This window comes from Pipistrellus kuhlii, unplaced genomic scaffold (assembly GCF_014108245.1).
Source record: "Pipistrellus kuhlii isolate mPipKuh1 unplaced genomic scaffold, mPipKuh1.p scaffold_m20_p_6, whole genome shotgun sequence".
Classification (NCBI taxonomy): domain Eukaryota; kingdom Metazoa; phylum Chordata; class Mammalia; order Chiroptera; family Vespertilionidae; genus Pipistrellus; species Pipistrellus kuhlii.
Genome location: NW_023425562.1, coordinates 5,482,660 through 5,501,674, shown reverse-complemented (window position 1 = coordinate 5,501,674; position 19,015 = coordinate 5,482,660). Strand labels below are relative to the sequence as shown.

Sequence of the window (19,015 nt, the reverse complement as noted above, 5' to 3'; positions counted from 1 at the left end):
TGTTGACAAGGACCTATCACTTCAGGAGTAGTATTATTAAGCCTGAATCCAATCCTGAGGAGACAAAACAGAAACTGAGGGACAGTCTATAAAATGACTGTACTCTTCAAAAACATCAAAATCATAGAAGGAAAAGAAATATCGATGAACTGACTCAAGTTAAAGGGGGCTAGAAAGAATTGGTCTGGAATAAAAAATCTCGCTATGGAAGGACAGAAACAGGATAAATAGAGATGTGTGGTTTGAGTATTTGTGTGACACACACACACACACACACAACAATTCCTAGCTCTGTCTGCTCAGAGTGTCTAGAAGCAATAATACTCCAGTAGCAATGGGCGTACCTAGTATCAAATCTTAGTTTCTAAATGCCACCCTCAAATAAAAGGAACAAGAGATCGATGGAGAAATGCCAATTCCATGGTTAAACCAGGAAACATGGGGCATGAACCTGAACACCTCGTGGTGCTAGAAAGGAAGTGCTCAAAACTTGCCACACTACACAGGAGCCAAGGTGAAGGAGCTACATATGACCAAATCTGAACAACAAAATAAACAATGAGAGTAATGAATTATAACCCATAAAATAAATATTGAATCTGTACTAACAGGTAAATAAATGGTGGGCAAAGGTCAACTGTTCTTTAGAGTAGAATTCCAATTAATATCTGCAGAAGGAGAGACTGAAACAGAAAATCACCTTTAGCCAAACACAATAATAATTAATGAAGGCAAGAGCCATTGATGAATGCTAAAATACGCAAAAGTATGATGAGAAACAGGTTAAAGTCTCAGAATATCTCCTCCCAAGATATTAATTTTAAAGGTAAAAAGAGTGACTTTACAGTAGAGAAACAAGGCAGATCCCACTCAACCAAGTAATCAAAATTAACATAACAAGTAATGTATTGACATTATTATACCTTGTGATATGATACATAGAAAAGGTTATAACATCACTTCTATGATATTCTTATCCAAAATGCATAACTTCAAAATCTGATAAGAAAACATGAAGCAAACACAAATTGAGCCATTCTAGGAAACAGCTGATCAGTACCCTTCAAAAGTGTCAAGGTCATGAAAAATAAGATGGACGTAATTAGACTTGAGCTGGCAAGAGTGATGACTTCTACAGGAAGTGTGAAATCCTACACTGAATCTCATACCACAAGAAAAACATTTGTAGGAAACTGAAGGAATATGAAGAGAGTCTGTGATAAAGTATTCTATCAATGATAATTTTCTGGTTTCAATGATTGCATTATGGTTATCTCCTATAATAATAATAATAAAAGGTTAATATGCTAATTAGACTGGACATCATTCAGGATGTCATTCCAGACGAAGCCAGAGTCCCGGGTGCCTGCCAGCAGCCCAAGGGAAGCGGCCTGGGTCTCAGGTGCCTGCTGGCAGCCGGAGGAGGGAAGCCCAGGTCCAGGATGCCAGAGGGAATCCGGTGCTGGCAGCCTGGGAAGAAAGGCCTACTCTTGCGTGAACTTGTGTACATCGGGCCTCTAGCATAAAATATTAACATTAAGGGAAGCTTGGTGAAGGGTCCTAGAATTCTGCACTTATTCTGCAACATTTTTAAAGTTTAAAATGATCTCAAAATAAAGTTGTTTTTTTTAACAGACTGATGAATCTCAGAGGGAGTGAGGGCAGGAAATAATTAACCAAAGAAATTATATGCATATATACATAACTCATGGACACAGACAACAGTGTAGTGAAGGCCTGGGTAGAGGGTGGCCATGGGGTGGAGGGCGTCAGTGCGGGAAGAAAGGAGACAGCTGTAAAACTTTTAACAATAAAGGTACATTTTAAAAAATTAATTTTATTTTATAATGCTATAAAATACTTAGAATGGATCCAAAGTCAAAAATGCAAAAAGTTACCCACCCAGATAGTGTTGCTCAGTGGTTAAGCATCAACCCATGAACCAGGAGGTAAAAGTTCGATTCCTAGTCAGGGCATATGAGCTCAATCCCCACTGGGGGGCATGCAGGAGACAGCTGACTAATGTTTCTTTCTCTCTCTCTCTCTCTCTCTCTCTCTGGGGGGCATGCAGGAGACAGCTGACTAATGTTTCTCTCTCTCTCTCTCTCTCTCCTCTCTTACTCTCTCTGAAATCAATAAAAACATATGAAAGTATTTTTTAAATGCAAAAAGGCATATTTGGAAAAACTAGTTTCTATCTTGTAACTTCCATCGTATTTCCTTACTGCCGCGATAGGTAACCATTTAAAAAAGCTTTTTGCCCTAGCTGGTTTGGCTCAGTGGATAGAGAGTCAGTCTGTGGACTGAAGTGTCCCGGTTTGATTCCAGTCAAGGGCACATACATGTCCAGGTAGCGGGCTCAATCCCCAGTAGGAGTGTGCAGAGGGCAGCTGATCAATGATTCCCTATCATCATGTTTCTCCCTCTCTCCCCCTCTCCCTTCCTCTCTGAAATCAATAAAAATATTTAAAAATAAAAATAAAGCTTTTGTTCGTTTTAATCTTTCCACAGGGAAGAGAAAGGAAGAGACAGCCTTTTTAGATAAATGCTAGCATACTATGCGTACTTTTCCACGTAATTTTTTTTCACCCAACACTATATTTAGGTGTCTGCAGACACATTCCTCATTCTTTTATATATGGCTTAGTCAATCAGTCTTCTATTACTGGACAACCAAGCTGTTTAGTCTTCGGCTATTAAAATTAGTTGCCATAACTTCTTTCTGTATCTTTAGTGGTAGTTAAGTCTTTAGTATCAGGAGAAAGTTTGATGGGTAACTCTGGTAAAGAAAGGAATCAAGGTAATACAGTTTATGGAATCTACAAAGCAGCAACAATATGTGGCCATGGCTTTTACAATGATTTTTCTTGTTCCTGGCTCATCTAGTGTTGAGAGTAAATTACAGGTGGAAGTTTAAGAAAGGTTCTGAGCAAAGGTCTAAGAGGAGCACTGCAGACACTGCTAATTACCTCTTTAGCATCCACATTTCCTTTCTTCCTCATCACCAGAACCCTGATTCTTGCCAAGGGCAGCAACATGTCCAAATGAAACCACTTCCAGCCTTCCGGGGATGGCAAGGTAACACAGGTCTGGACAGTGAGATGCAGCAGAAGTGTACTAGAGGTATCTGGGGAGGTTCTGCTCTCCTGAAAAAAGCACCACACCTTCCTGCCTGGGACATGAAGTATCCATCTGGGAACCAAGAGGATGTAAACCACATTCACTGAGGATGAAGGAGCAGAAAGACAGAAGGAACTTGGGACTCTGATGACACTATGAAGCAACCCCAGTAGTCCTGACTACACATCTCTGGACTTCTCATTAACTGAGAAAAGCGAACCTGTTTGGGAGACCACTGCCACAGGCAGCTATACGATACCAGGAAATAAACATGTGCTCTACCAAGATGACTTACCTGAGGATAACAAGAGGAGTCCTGTCACATTTAGAGACTCGTCATTTTACAGTCAAATATCTAATAGTTAACCAGGTATTCCTAATTTTCCAAAATCACATATAAAAACACGTGGCAGAGAGAGAACTAGGGCAGCAACTGAGATGAAGCCCAAATAAGATCCATCGGCAAAGATATAAATACAGAAGCTTGGAGTAGTTAGGCAAGAGAGGGCAGTGGTGCCACCTCCACCAGGAAAAATTACAGAGCTCTGATGTGCTCCTGCACAATTTGCAGGCCCCCGGTTAGTTCTTTAGTTTTTAATATATTTGAGGTGAACAAAGGCCTATGAAAAAAAGGAGTGATGTTCAGATCCCAGTGACTGCAAAGGGAAGGAAGGGGGACTGTCTTAGTTGCCCAAGCAGTGAGATTTTAAATTAATTCAGGCCTTTAATTTACTATTGTCACTTTCACATCCAGAACTTGGCAAAACCTTTCACCATGCCTTTACAATCATCCTATATAATAAAAGGGTAATATGCAAATAGACCGAATGGCAGAAAAACTGAATGACCAAAGTGTAATACGCTAATGGTATGCTAAGGTTGCTCAATCACTGGCTGTGATGTGCACTACCCACTAGGGGGCAGACAGTCGACTGTTGTGCACTGACCACCAGGGGGCAGAAGCTCTGACTGGTAGGTTAGCTTGCTGCTGGGGTGCAGCTGATTGGGACTGAGCAAGATGGGCCGGACACAGCCTGGTCCCTCCCACAGTCCCTCCCTGGCCTGATCGTGCACCAGAGGGAGTCCCTCAGCCTGGCCTGCACCCTTTGGGGATGTGGGAGAGCTGGTTTCAGCCCAATCCTGCAGGCCACTCCCTTTGGAAGGGTGCCAGACAGGGCTCATGGCTGGTGAGCGCTGCTGTGGCAGTGCGAACCTCTCCCTATTGGGAATGATTGGGCGTGAGCCAGCGGCAGGCACAGTCGGGCCAGGATGAGTGGGAGCAGTAGGCAAGAGCTGCAGGTGGCATTGGACTGTGAGTTTTGGCCCAATCTCTGCAGGCCACACAGAGGGACTGCAGCTGTGCACAAATTCACGCAATGGGCCTCTAGGGTGAAAATAAAATAACTGGTACAAAGAACCAAGCAAAATACTATATCCTCTCTTGACCTTTATACTACTACTTCAAGTCATTAGCTCTATTACATTTAAAAAGCAGATTTTCTTTAATACTTTAAAAAATACTACTTATTACTTGATGTAAAAACTGCATAATCAGAGGTTAAACAAATTACTACAGTGCCACTGGAACCCAACCACTTCTAGCATGCTGGTATAATACTGTAGCCCAGTTTCTACACACAAGTATTTTATTTCAAGCCTGGCAATTTCACATTTCTCCTGCCAATCTAAAAGCCTGCCTCCACAGGGTCACCACTCATGCAAAAGCGGAATTGGGCTCTTGGCAGCATGAGTCAGGGAGCACTGGGAAGTGGCTCTTCCTTTTGCAGGCCTACGTTTGGGCTCAATAAACGTGTCAATAAGTCAGTCAAGAGCTGGCTGAGAACAGGAGAGGAGTTGACAGCATGGGAGACGGAAAAGGATGCTTTGGGGCAGCAGAAAAAGAAAGGAGGAGTGAGTGGAAAAGAGAGGACACTGACAAGAGAGGCAGGAGAGAACTCAAAGGAAACCTGACTCACTTTATTTGGGACTGAGAATGTACAGTGAGTGCCCAGCCCACTGCTTCAGGGTGCCACCCATGTTCACTCCCACCCCCAGTGGTTATACTTCTTATTTCCTCTGTCTGGAACATTCTTCCTCCTGACCTTGTAACTTAAGATCCTTCCCCATCACTGAGGTCTCTGCTCACATCACCTTCTTAAAGGAGCCTTCCTAGACCATTTTCTAAACCAGGCCATCCAACCCTCATCATTCTTATCCCCTTATCCTGTTTTATCTCTTTGGTATACGTGCTGCCGAAGCGAGCACTGTTTTATCTCTTTGGAATAAGTATTGCTCTCTGTAACTCATATATTTGTCCTCGTTTACTGAACACAATGCCACACAATTAGTTTCACAATGACTTTTCCCTTTGAGTTTTAGCCAATTGTCATCAATTTAATTATTTAAAGGACTGGTTATTTAACTAGTATTTAGCTTTCTTCAAATAAAATGTTGCTTGGAAACTCATTGAATGGAAAGGACAAAGCAGAATGCTCTGCGTGAAGTGGTGGCCATGGAAGAAGGCCCAACAGGCATCAGCTCGGCTCTCCCTCCTGGCCTTCCTTTCCTTGTGGAATCCCCTCGGCTACCTCTTCAGTGTTGTGAAGAAGCATCCGCCAAACTTCTCTTATTAATCACTGCGTCATAAAAAAGGTTGTGAGGTACTCACCACTCTCCCTACCCTACACTCACATTCTGAGTATTAGAAAATATATCAAGATACACTTAGGATAAATTCATGGTTAGTAATAATGTAAATCTATACTCTAGGCGATCTTCTTGAATCTCTTTTGCTAATTCACTGTCTGATCTGGTCACTGTTTTCACTGTCAAACAGGGCTGATGAAAAACTCTAAACAGGAAGTGTCTGCTCTGTCATTTTCTTGTTTGTCTATGCTTACTTTTTAACTGTATAAACTTTGATCTTTGAATAACTTCAATCTTTGTAAATCATCTTTTAAAGTTACCATTACTTAACTTGGGTAAAACTAGAAAACACAACCTGCAAATCCACTTAAAAGGGCATTTATACATTTTGCATTAAGTGCAGAACAAATGAGCTAGTGAGGCTGCCTGAACCCTGACACACTGTGGAGATGTCCCGCCCGGGTCATTTCCCAAGCTGAGTATGACATATGACCCGCTAACAAACATGATGAGTGAAAACGCCAGAACTGAGAATCAGTCAAGCTCAATAATGTTCTTTATGTCTGATGATGATAATAAAGAAATAGTTCAATTCTATATTTGGAGGCTACCACTATGAAATATCATTTGACTTAAAGTAAAAGGGAAAATCAATTCTCTGATTAGTAGGAAGGGCCGACATTTACTTTTCATTCAGTTCCCCTAGGCTGAGGCCCTAAGCCTGCCCTCTGGCTCACACCATAGCATGGAAGAGGGCAGATACTCTATAACCATGCCAGGCCCTGCCATACGTTCTTGGGTTCCGGGTGGCTAAGGCAAACAGCAATCATCCTAATGGTTACCTGCAAGTCATTTTGTGGGTTCCAGTCTGAATCAAATATGATGCAGGTATCAGCGGCTGTGAGATTGATCCCCAGGCCTCCCGCTCTGGTGCACAGAAGAAAGACAAAGCGGTCTGAGTCTGGCTTACAGAACCGGTCGATGGCTGCCTGGCGCAGGTTTCCCCGTACTCGCCCATCAATTCGCTCATAGGTGTATCTGAGGGGACCCAAACGAACGAAAGCCCACGTGTTAATCATGACTTCAATGGAGAACAGCAAACAATGCAAGAAGCTGCTGACCGATGGCCTTAAATCCCTCACTTCTACATATGGACCAAGTGTCCACAGTCTAGAAGAATCCCCACCCTCTACATAGGCAGCAGGGCAGACATCTAAAACTGCATTGCAAAGTGTCACCCCTCAAAACAAACAAAACCCAAACCAAAACAAAAAAACAGCCACAAACTAAGGAGGACTGGGAGAATTATAAACGCAAAAAATATCAATTCCCACTGCCCAAACAACTTACTCTCAAGTCATTTCCCAATTTTACCTTGCACTGAACGTAACCCTAAGACCCAGAAAAGCAAATAAAAGCCTCCACCACCTGCTTTCAGTCGCGCTCCTACAAGGAATCAGAGTTCAGATCAGCCCCTCACTGCTTTCTGGGAAACTGGAAACGGGAGGGAGATTGTAATGAAAGGCCATCCCTGATGTCTGGGCTGGTCAGCTCTAGCCTAACGGTTCCTCAGCGCCTACAGGTGCCCAGCAAAGCCTCCAGGCCGCAGCTGAGACCACAGTCTTCTGGGCAGCACATTTCCACGTGAACGGGGAGACTCACAGAAAATGCTTTGTGCTATGGCAGGGGTGCGGAGAACGAACGAATTTTTAAAGCAAAATAAAGTGAGGAAGTAAAGGTGAATGTCCTTAAGAAAGCATACACCTGTGTGGAAGTGAAGAAATAAAGGTGGAAAGCATGGTGAAGGAGAGGGGAAAAGGAAGGAGAATAAAAGAAATAAAACACTATGGGATCATATTACTGTCTGTCTACCCAATCAGAAAACACGGATGGTACTTTTACGATGAAATAATGTTATTAACAGAGCATTAAAATATTGTAGCAACCTAGATAGCTGCTTAGAGTCTTATTCTTTTCTTACCCGTGCCAACACATGAATTAACAAGGGGATGTTGCCCTGGACCCCTGGCATGAACTGGCTGGTAAAGCAGAAGTAACAGAACTTTGTGAGAAGAGGACCAAGTCATCATAGACCCAACAATAGTCATGAACGTGAATCCTGATGAAAATCTTACCAGTAGCCCAGAATTTGGAAAATCTGGCCTCCAAAAATTCAGATAAATAATTGGAAAGAGAATAGTAGATAGTCTAGGGGCAGATGACTCTGTGTGGGTCTGACTCTATAGACAACTAAATTGGGCAACACAATCCTGACTTTCTTGAGGAAAAGGAAAATCCATGAAAAGAAATCACCCGAGGAAATCCATGTAAAAAATAACAATCCAACTCAGACTCTAAGGGACATGTAACACAGCAAAGAACCAAGTCCGAACATATGTCTTTCTCTTACAAAGCTGCAGTGCATCCATACCTGGAATTACAGGTGTACTTTTCTTTCTTTCTTCTTTTTTTTTTTTTAATGTAACAAACAGGAATAATATTTGAAACTACAGTAGCAAATAAAATGAGTGATGATGACAGGATTGTCAAGAAGGCAGACTAAGAAGATCATATCATAAGATAAAAGGTAAGAGTTACATTCTAAATTCTATAACACTATGAAGCAATTAGATAAAATTATCATTATCATTAATAATAGCAACAGCAACAATATTAGCAGCAACCAAAGTGTCAACTCTGTGCCAGGCACTGATATGTGCTTGACATGTATCATCACATTTAACTCTCACAATAATATTATGAGGTAGTTTTACTATTACCATCCCCATTTTACACTTGAGGAAATTTCAAAAACCCATACAATCAAAATAACTTGCAATGACCTAGCTGGTGAGTTAACTCAGATCCATTTGATTCAAACAAAGTCCACACTCTTAACCAGTTTGCTGTGTGGCCTTCATACTGTGCCCTGCATTTCAATGCAGCAGAACAGAAAGATTTCCCTAAGTACTTGGAAGAGAAAGTTAAATAAGAAACACCAGTAAACTTAGGAAACTTGTAGCTCTGGCAGCAAATGAAAGAAGAAACTACAGGTATCAAAACAATTTTGATAAGCCAATGCAGCGAGGATCTGGTCTGGGTTGGTTCCCTCCGCAGCGGGGCCATACATGTGATGTGTGGAAGCAGCACAGGGTCTGGAGACAGGAGACAGGGCTGACACAATGAAACAGGGGCAGCTGCCACCCCGACCATCACACATGCCAGCCATTTTAACCACAGGCACAGAGGACTCAATGTTCTTTGACAGCCATCAGAGAATGAGGCAGGGAGATAGCATGGCTTTGGGAGAAGTCAACGAATGTGATGACATAGCTTGGCCATCACCTGGGGAAAATTATTTCCATAAAATTAGACAGCATTCTGCCAGCTATGACTTAATGATGGTTTTAGAAATTGTGCAGGATGATTGGAACATGAATCCTTATTTCCATCACTTGTTCAGTGTTGAGGGGGTGCTCTCGAAGAACACAAAAACTAAACTAAAATAAAAATTCAATTATTAGAGTTTATTTCAACTGTTCTTCATCCCGTCACTTCCGAGCCAAGTCCTTTGGCCGTGCCCTCACCCTGGATGAGAGTTTGGCATGAAATTAAATGGAACAAAAGGAAAGTGACAGCTGGAGAAGCAACAAGGCTCAAAAACAAAGAAAATCTTGAGGGCGAGTAAGTCTGAATAAAGAAATCAGACATCATAAAATTCCCCACATCAAACATCAGTGCAGCAATTAACCCTCTGCATCAACTGTATTGAGAACTAACTCCCTAGGAGTCGATGTGGTTCATGAAACTGTAATTCTGAGCCATTGTCAAACATCAATGAGAAGCAGGTGGCACTCTGGGAAACCTCTGTGTACTTTGCCTGGAGAGGAGGGATACATTTTGGCACAACAGGAAATGTTCTCACAAGGCCTCAAGGAAAATGAATGACTTTCTTATCTCCCAACAATAAACAGCTGGAAAACATAGAGTGAAAAATCACCCATTCACAACAGCCATAAACATGTAAAACACTTAGCATGAAACTTAGTAAGAAATATGAAGGATTTAGCAATATGCTATGGGGGCTATGTTGGTTTGTTCACCATCTCCCTAACACCTACAAAAGTTCTAGCACGAGGAAGGCACTTTATAAATATTTACTAAATCCACAGTGTATATAAAAGACCTGAATAAGTGTAGTGAAAATTATATTCTTCAGTTGTGTAAAGATGTCAATCCTACTCTACTAAATGTGTAAAATCAATAAAATCCCAATAAATAGATATATGTATATAGGGATAAATACAGACGCGTAAATGTGTGTGTACACACACACACACACACAATTTTTTTAATAGTGGGAGACTGAAGTAGTCAAGGATAGACTAAAAAAGAATAATTCTGAAGTTTATCTGCAATTATATATGAGAAAAAAATAAAACTATTGATCAGAACAGAAAGGTTAGGGATATACCCAGCATATATAATATCTCAGTATGTTTAATGGATAGTATATTAGATGAATAGGGGGGAAACATGGACCATTTAGTAAATAAAAATAAGACATATTTAGAAATAAACTAGATTAAATGCCCGTTATATATGATTTATCAAAATTACAGAAGGATTGCAGATTGACATATCAAAAAAAAAAATCCAGTTAAAGGTTATGAATTAACATGCATATTTTATATTTTATCTTCTCAAACTTCTAGTAAAATGATAAAAATACACTCCCCCAAATAAACCAGAAACAGGAGAAATTACAACAAAATTCTAGAAGATGGAAAGTCAGCTATATGGTATTTAAAGAAAGCAGAATCCCAGGTGAGAAATAGCCTGATTTAATATTGCAGAATACCCAAAGGGATTGGGTATTGATGGCATCAGAAAAATGCGGATACAAAGAGTCTAAAAACCAGGGGAACTGGTTGAATATCAGCCCTCTAGATCACACATCCCTGCCCTGAGAGGATAAAACATAAGAACCATACCCTTCTCTACCCGAAGGAGTTCCAATCTCAGTTAAAGGTAGAAGTATTAGACTGAAAAAAAGGAAGAGAGAGTGTGATCTTCCTACCTCTCTCCACCCTGCTTCCCAACTATCAGCTCCAGGTACAATCAAGTTCCCATCCTTTTGGCTAGGGCAGTGGTCAGCAAACTCATTAGTCCACAGAGCCAAATATCAACAGCACAACGACTGGAATTTCTTTTGAGAGCCAAATTTTTTAAACCTAAACTTCTGACGCCACTTCTTCAAAATAGACTCAATCATGCTTGGGACAGACCAAGAGTAGTCTGAGCTGAGACTGCAGCTGTTATCTACTAGAGACATTGACAGAATTTGCATTTTTAGTCACATCTCATATAATACCTCCAAATAAAAACCATCATCTTCATGGAAATGTAACAGATTCCTGAATCTCCACAACAAAATATTCACAATGTACATGGAAAAACACAAAATTGTGTAACATATGAAAAAACAGGAAAAATATGACCCATTCTCAAGAGCAAAAAATTTAATTAACAGGTGTCAAATCCAAAAAGTTACAATTATTCAGATAAGAACTTCATAACAAAAAGATAGAAAATCACAGCAGAGAAACATCAAATTAAGAAACAAATGAAACTTAGAACTAAAATATAATCTGTATGGTAAAGAAAGCATTGGATGGGCTTAATAAGCATGAAAGAAATAGCAGAGAAGAGTCAGAAACTGAAGACAGAGAAATCAAAACAAGAGAAAAAGGATCGGATGGTGGCAGGGAGACAGACAAGAATCTGTGAGACAACATCAAAAGATAATTGGAGTCTTACAAAGAAACCAGAGGCTAGGGCAAAAGGAATAACAAAATAGAAGAATAGAGATTCAAATCCTCCCAAATTTGATGATACACGTTTACACGTTCATTCAAGAGGCTCCATGAACCCTGAAGAGGTTGAATCCCACCCATCAGTCAAACTGCGAATCCAAAATAAAAAAAAATCTCACTACACAGAATAAAGTATTACATACAAGAGAACAGTGATTTAAAGGACTGCAGAACTTCTCATCAGAAACTATGGGGGCCAGAACACAGTGGAATAATACTTAAAAGTATTGAAAGAAAGAAAAACAAGTAAACAAACAAACCCAGAATTCTAATATAAAAGATATAAATATATAAATGTGTGTGTGTGTGCTCGCGCGCACACACCCCCCCACACCCACCGTATTTTCCGGTGTATAGGACGACCCCCTAATTTTACAGTTAAAACATAGGTTTAGGCCTATATTTGCTGTATAAGACTACCCCCACTTCCGAGGCAACACCAGTTCTTTTTTTAATAGACCGCCTCTCTGACTCTGGCCAATCTGAGCAGGCTTTTTTTCGTTTCAAAAGTCGTCTTATACACCGGAAAATACAGGGTGTGTGTGTGTGTGTATACACATATACATATACATATATGTGTGTGTGTGTGTGTGTGTGTGTGTGTGTGTGTGTGTGTATATATATATATAAATAATTTCTTCCTGCAGCTTTCTCCAATTCTCACTTGGAGAAAGCTGCAGGAAGAAAAAACAAATCTATCATGATTATTTCAGAAAAACGAAAGAAGACACTGCACTTATGAAAGAACTGAAATTAAATTTAGAGAAGAAAATGCTCTAGGAAATTAAAAATATAATTATATAAAGAAAACCTAGGGTTAAAATTGGAAGAGAGCCGAAACTGGTTTGGCTCAGTGGATAGAGCGTTGGTTTGCGGACTGAAGGGTCCTTGGTTCGATTTCGGTGGAGGGCATGTACCTTGGCTGTGGGCATATCCCCAGCAGGGAGTGTGCAAGAGGCAGCCGGTCGATGTTTCTCTCTCATCGACGTTTCTAACTCTCTATCCCTCTCAATTCCTCTCTGTGTAAAATCAATAAAATGTAAAATTGGAGGAGAGAATAAAAAAATTCTATCAGAAAACATAGCAAAGTATCAGATGGAGAAAAAAGAGAAAATCAGGTGATCAATCCAGAAGATCTGACATACAAATAACAGGAGTTCCACAAAGATAAAACAAAGCATGATGAAATAATGAAAGATAAAATCCAAGAAAATTTTCTAGAGCTGATGAACTTAGATTTCAGATAGGAAAAACTACTTAGTATCTAATTCAATGCATCCCATATAAAAAACAGTTCATTGTAAAACCTCATAGCACTGGGACAAAGAAGATATATCAAAACTTATAAACAGAAAAAAAAGAAAGAAAGAAAAGTCACATACACAGACTGGGAATGAGAAGGGCAGGGCTCTGAACTTCTAAACCACAACCCTGGATACAAGAAGACAATGAACTAATAAATAACCCTTCAAAATTCTGTGGGAAATGATTTCTAACTTGGAATCTCAAACCCAGCCAAACTACCGTATTTCCCCGAAAATAAGACATCCTCCGAAAATAAGACCTACTTACAGGTTGCCTTCTAAGTGAAATATAAGGCACCCCCCCCCCCGAAAATAAGGCCCCCCTAGGCTAAACATGAGAGATTTGGTCCACTGATTCTGAAAGAAATGGAGTCACGAGAAATTCACCAGAAAATTCAGGAATTGGATTGTTATGATGATGTTCCAGAAGATGATATGATTGTCACTGAATAAATGAGTAAATTCTTGATACTGTAGGATTCACAGTTTGTCTGGTTTGTGTTGACAACTACCGTACTACCGTACCATATGCAGGTAATAAATTTCCTTTATTTTCATTTAACAATAAATCTGTACCATATTCTTCTTCATGGAAAAATAAGACAACCCCTGAAAATAAGACCTAGCGCATCTTTGGGAGCAAAAATTAATATAAGACACTGTCTTATTTTCGGGGAAACAGAGTATTACTCAAGAATGAGAGTAGACTACAAACATTTCAAAGTCTCAAAATTCACTTATCATTCACCCTTTTTCAGAAGCTCCCAGAGGAGGTACATGAGATCCACCAATAAGGAAATTTGATTCAAGTGGGAAGGAAAGAAACTTGTCAGCACTGATGAAGGAAGAGAGGGAACAGATGACAACTGTGTACTAGGTGAGAAGAGCACTGAACACAGAGGAGCACGTTAGAGGGTCCCAGAAGAGATGACCCTGAGAAGATGAAACTGATACTTGTGACCACCACCAGAGGAGATTTAGGCAACCAGGGTAAAGCGTGGAGCTGAATTATAATAACTACACAGAAAATCAAGCAATGGAATAGAAAGCTAATTTTTAGCTTCAGGGAAAATAAAAATTATGCAATAAAGAAATAACAGGGTACTACATGACTAAGCTGTAATTTAGTATTTCCATAAGACCTAATAAACACTGAACATTAATCTAAGTAATATGTAGCATTTTGGGAAGATGGGAGGACAAGAAGTTGCACATGTGGCATTTACATAGTGAGAACAGATAATATCTAAAACCGAAAAAAATTATAATTATTAACATTTTTTAGATATAACTATAAATTATTATATTTAAAGTAGTTACTCTTTTCTGAGGTGGGAAAACTCAGGGGCCAGAAGGGAGTAAATTAGTAAATGCATTTTTTCATAATTCTAATAAAATAATTTGCCTCTTTAAGTTATGTTGAATAATGCATAACTTTAATGAAAATAAAAACTGAATTAGCCCTGGCCAGTGTGGCTCAGTTGGTTGAGCCTTGTCCCATGCACAAAAAGATTGCTGGTTCAATTCCCAGTCAGGGCACAAGCCCTGATTGTGGGCTCGATCCCCAGTAGGGGTCTTGCAGGAGGCAGCTGATTGATGTTTCTATCTCTAAAATCAATAAAAACATTAAAAAAAAAAAAAACCCACCTGAATTAAAAGGAGAAGAGTAATGATGATAATAAGCCCAGAGAACTGTGTTAGGTGTTATCAGGAGAAAGAAACCATAAAAGAAACACCTCAGAATATTCATATGATATAATGGTTAATAGGTGAGTGAAGGCTATTTAAGCATATTGATTTAATAATTTAAATTTATTTTAAAGCTGTTTTAAGATAGAGAGATTTAACTATTATAAAATTTACAACTCCTGGGAATAAAGTAAACATACAAAAGTCCACACCCAAAAGTCAAAAACAATACTGGGGAAATATATACACCATATTCTTAAGTAAACTAACAAATCTTACAAATTAATAAACAAAGACAAAGAGCAACAGAAAATGGAGAAAGAACATGAACAACTTTTAAAAAAAGCAATATAAATTAATATATATAAAAATTCACCTATTACTAATCAGAAATACAAACTAAAACATAATTTAAATATCTACAGGGGTTTTGAAAATATGTACTAAATGCTTTTAAAAATGTACATCAGAATTGGTCCTTAAAAAATAACTGGCAACATTTACAATGATTATAAAGGCATATTCAGAGTTTCTTAAAGTACTGAAAATTCGAAAACAACTCGTAAGACATAATAAGAAAATCAAACAGATTACCAAAATTGTGTCATAGGAAAATAATTAAAAAAATTTTTTTTCATAATAAATAAAAATGTGAGTTACAAAGTAGAATGTAGAATATTTAAAAAGAAAGCAACAAAGCTAAATATATGTATGAACAAAGAAAAAAGACTAAGAAGATATGCATCTAAGTCTGAATGGGGGGCGTTGGGCAGATGTTGGTGTTATATGTGCCCATATTATCAGAAGAAACTGTATTACTTTTAAGTAACTTGAAAACAAAGTAAGCAATAAATTATAAATAAAAATAGTATAAAGGGAGCTAAATAAGGATATCCTTCTTAATAAAAGTATGTTAATTATACTGTTACTCATTTTGCGAGGTTCTTTAAAATACTGAAAACTAAGAGTTGTTTTATATATATATATATATTTTGAAGACAAAATAATATATTTATGAAAAGCAAGTGTTCTGGCAATAGGTCCCTAATCTAAAGTGAGTTTTGATTTCAAGGAATTATTTATATAAATATTAAATGTCAGCATAACCCATTCCTAAATTTGTCATTTAACTCTCTTCTAGAAATTACATGTTAGAAGAACAGACAGAATCTTCCAGTACAAGAATATTTAGACAACTGAGATTTGCCATGATTTTACTTTGAGAAAAAAAGAATTTCCTGTAAACTTAGCAATGCCTAGACTAACAGTTTCTATGATCTTGAAAAATCTTTTATCATTAAGAGTTGTTAAAAATCCATTTATCATCTTCAGATCATTGATATATCCCAACGTAACAAATGCAGTACCCACAAAGAATCCAAACACCAGTGACTTTCCACCTTCGTGAGTAATGGACCTAGAATCAAGAAATTATTGGAATGTGAACAAGAAAATAAACTGGGATGCCATAGCTAGTGCATCATAAAATCTAGAGAGTTTGTGGAAAAGGACATGAAATATCCCCAAATTATTTTCCTGTGAGTTGTCAGATTATGCTCTTTTAGTAACCTGATGCATAGTGATGCTTTCTAGGATGTATTCTCTCATCATCATTAAGCAAAACAACAAAAGTAAACACATTATTTTTTTTAACCTTCTCTAATGTTGATTAAATTGTTTCATCCAACTACAAAGAATATAAAGAAACATGTAAGAGTTAAACTTGGATATACTTGGCCATAAGTATTAACTCTGTGTTTTAGAGAATCTTTAAGAAAAGATTCCTTTCCTCCCTTTTTGAATGCTTTGTTGTTAAAGCACAATTTTTGAATGAATCAAAAGGTATCAGAAAGAAGGCAGTGCCTGCAGCTTTGACATCAGTCTCACCTTCTCTGGATGAGATAATCTTCCAGGATATCGAGACAGCGAACCATCTGGGAGAAGATAAGTACTTTGTGGCCACCTGCAATCAGCTTAGGGAGTAGTTTATCAATCAGCACCAGCTTCCCTGCCGCCTGAATCATGGCCTGTAGCTGAAAGTCAGGGGCATCAGAATTGTGGGTTTTCCGGAAATCTTCCAGAATTTTCTCCTCTGCCCCTGAAAACAAAACAAAGCAAAATACTTGAAAAAACGTTAAGGGTAAAAGCTGCTCTCTGCCTTACAGATCCTAGGGGAAATTAAGTGAATTCTTGGGTCCGGGACCACGTTCAGTGAGGCAATGCTGTATGTGCAACCCTAGTCTGTGCCCCAGCAGAGGGCTCTGCAGTGGCAGCAGGTACAGGGAACTCAGGTGCTTTGCTCTCCTGGGAAGTCTCACCAGGTAGAGAAGAATTTGAGATACCAAGATGACTTATGCTATTAAAGAAACCTTTACGGAAAGTTGACAAACAGACATATCTTTAAATGTCATAAAAATTTAACTGTAAGCAAATCCAAGCCAGATATTGAATTAAAATTTTATGAAAAAAGTTTTATTGAAAAAAAAAAGGCTCCAATATATATTCTTATTGTATAGGCAACTTCATTTATCTACAGAGTTTTCACTCATTGCATCATGACCATTTACCCGACAAAGTAACACATATTCTGTCCCCACAAGGACATAATGGACAACAGACTGATGAGTAACATCCCCATCTTCAGATAAACAGTTCCAAATGTGGCTCTTTGTACTCATTAAACTGCTTAGGTAGATCCATCAACCTCTTTGAACTTCAGTTTAGTACTCTGTAAAAAGGTGAGAATACACACATCTGGCATCTAATGGGTTCTCAGTAACTACAATTGTTGGTTATCAGGAGCCTGTGGCAGAGACCCACAACAACCCGGAGTATGCCCCTGCATCGCTCACTCACCATTGATCAGGTAGGGATGGTTGCAGCACTTTCTCAGCTCCATCATGGTGTTGATGAGGTTGGGCATGTTGTGCTGATATGCCCCTTTAGTCAGGAAGGAAAAGTTCTTTTCCAGGATGGCTCGGTAGTACTTTTTCTGGATATTGGTCAGCTCTACTTCAATGATTGTCTCTTGTTTGGGAGCAAGGTTCTTTTCCACATCATCTTTCAGCCGCCGAAGCATCATTGGTTTTAGGATAGACTGCAGTTTCTTCACCTGTCCAGGTACATCCTGATTTAGTGATTACGGGGTATTCTACCTTCACTACAAACTCGTGAGCGCAGTACTGTGGTGACAGACTAAATGAAAGGTCATAACTGAACCCTGACCATGAGGCTGAAAGGGAAAAAGGGGCCTGGTTTTTATTCACTAGTATTTAATGAGAAACTATGTGACAACCTTACAAGATATAAAGAAAGGAAAATACGAAAGACAGTACCTATTCGCCAGCCTGGAGAAAACAAACCTCTCCCCTCTAACATGTACGTGTGTGCAGCAATTAACTGAGAAATATTTAAGCCACATTAAGAGGTATGAGTGACATATTATAAAGGGAAGACTTAGATGCTGAAAGAACAAAGTAAGAAGGAGAGACAGCCTGGGATGGGCGAAATGAATGAAGTTGTCAAAAAGTATAAACTTCCAGTTACAAAATAAACAAGTCTCCAGGATGAACAGCAAGGCGACCATAGTTAATAAGACTGTATTGCATATTTGAAAGTTGCTGAGAGTAGATCTTAAAAGTTCTTATCACCTTCTAATTAATTTCCTTTCAATGTACATGAATCTATGCACCAGGCCTCTAGTTACTACATAAGAACCCAGAGAGAAAAGAAATAGGCACAAATGCCCATATGCCACATGCTGGGTTCCGCTTTGCCCTTCACTTGTTTCATACCTTGGATCATCTAGAGGGGTGGTCACCGACCTTTTAACCTCACGGACCACCGGTTGGTGACCACTGATTTAGACTATACTGTGTGCCAGATACTGCGTTGGTCAATACAACACACACAGCTTTAGAGAAGATGTGGGCTTTTTCCTCAAGAAGGCCATTGTCGAGGAAGAAGAAAAAATGCATACTACAAAATAAGTGCAATGGAAGAAAAGAATGCATTTCCAATGGTCCAAAAATTGAGAGGGGGCTGGAGCTGGCTTTTGAAGGATCAATAGATTCTGCACATGTAGCAGAAGTGGAATTCAGTTTGATTACTCATTGTTCTCAAAGGCTGCCTTGCCAGAGAAGTAGAAGCAAACAGATTGGAACCACAGAGTGTACCCTTGACATCTGTTAATGGAAGTCCCTAGGTTTCTCAGTCCCTACATTCTCTGCCCTAACCCACTGTCACACCATTACTAGATTAATTTAGCAGAACTAATTATGTCACTCCTGCAATCAAAGCTTTGCATTGCTCCTCTAATACCCTCCAAATTCTTCCCCAAATATAGCTCTGAATCTCTGTCCTCATCCTATATAATAAAAG

The 19,015-nt window shown here is 39.1% G+C and overlaps 1 protein-coding gene across 1 annotated transcript in view; it reads right to left on the bottom strand.

Moving 5' to 3' along the window:
• Positions 1-19,015, bottom strand: part of CHD6 (chromodomain helicase DNA binding protein 6) — a 145,453-nt gene that overhangs the window by 49,458 nt on the left and 76,980 nt on the right. The window contains exons 15-17 of the mRNA XM_036417993.2: positions 17,492-17,747; positions 16,523-16,733; positions 6,609-6,804 (exon numbers count right to left, since the gene is read on the bottom strand). Coding sequence (XP_036273886.1) covers positions 6,609-6,804; positions 16,523-16,733; positions 17,492-17,747 — 663 coding nt within the window. The remainder of the gene's footprint in view (positions 1-6,608; positions 6,805-16,522; positions 16,734-17,491; positions 17,748-19,015) is intronic.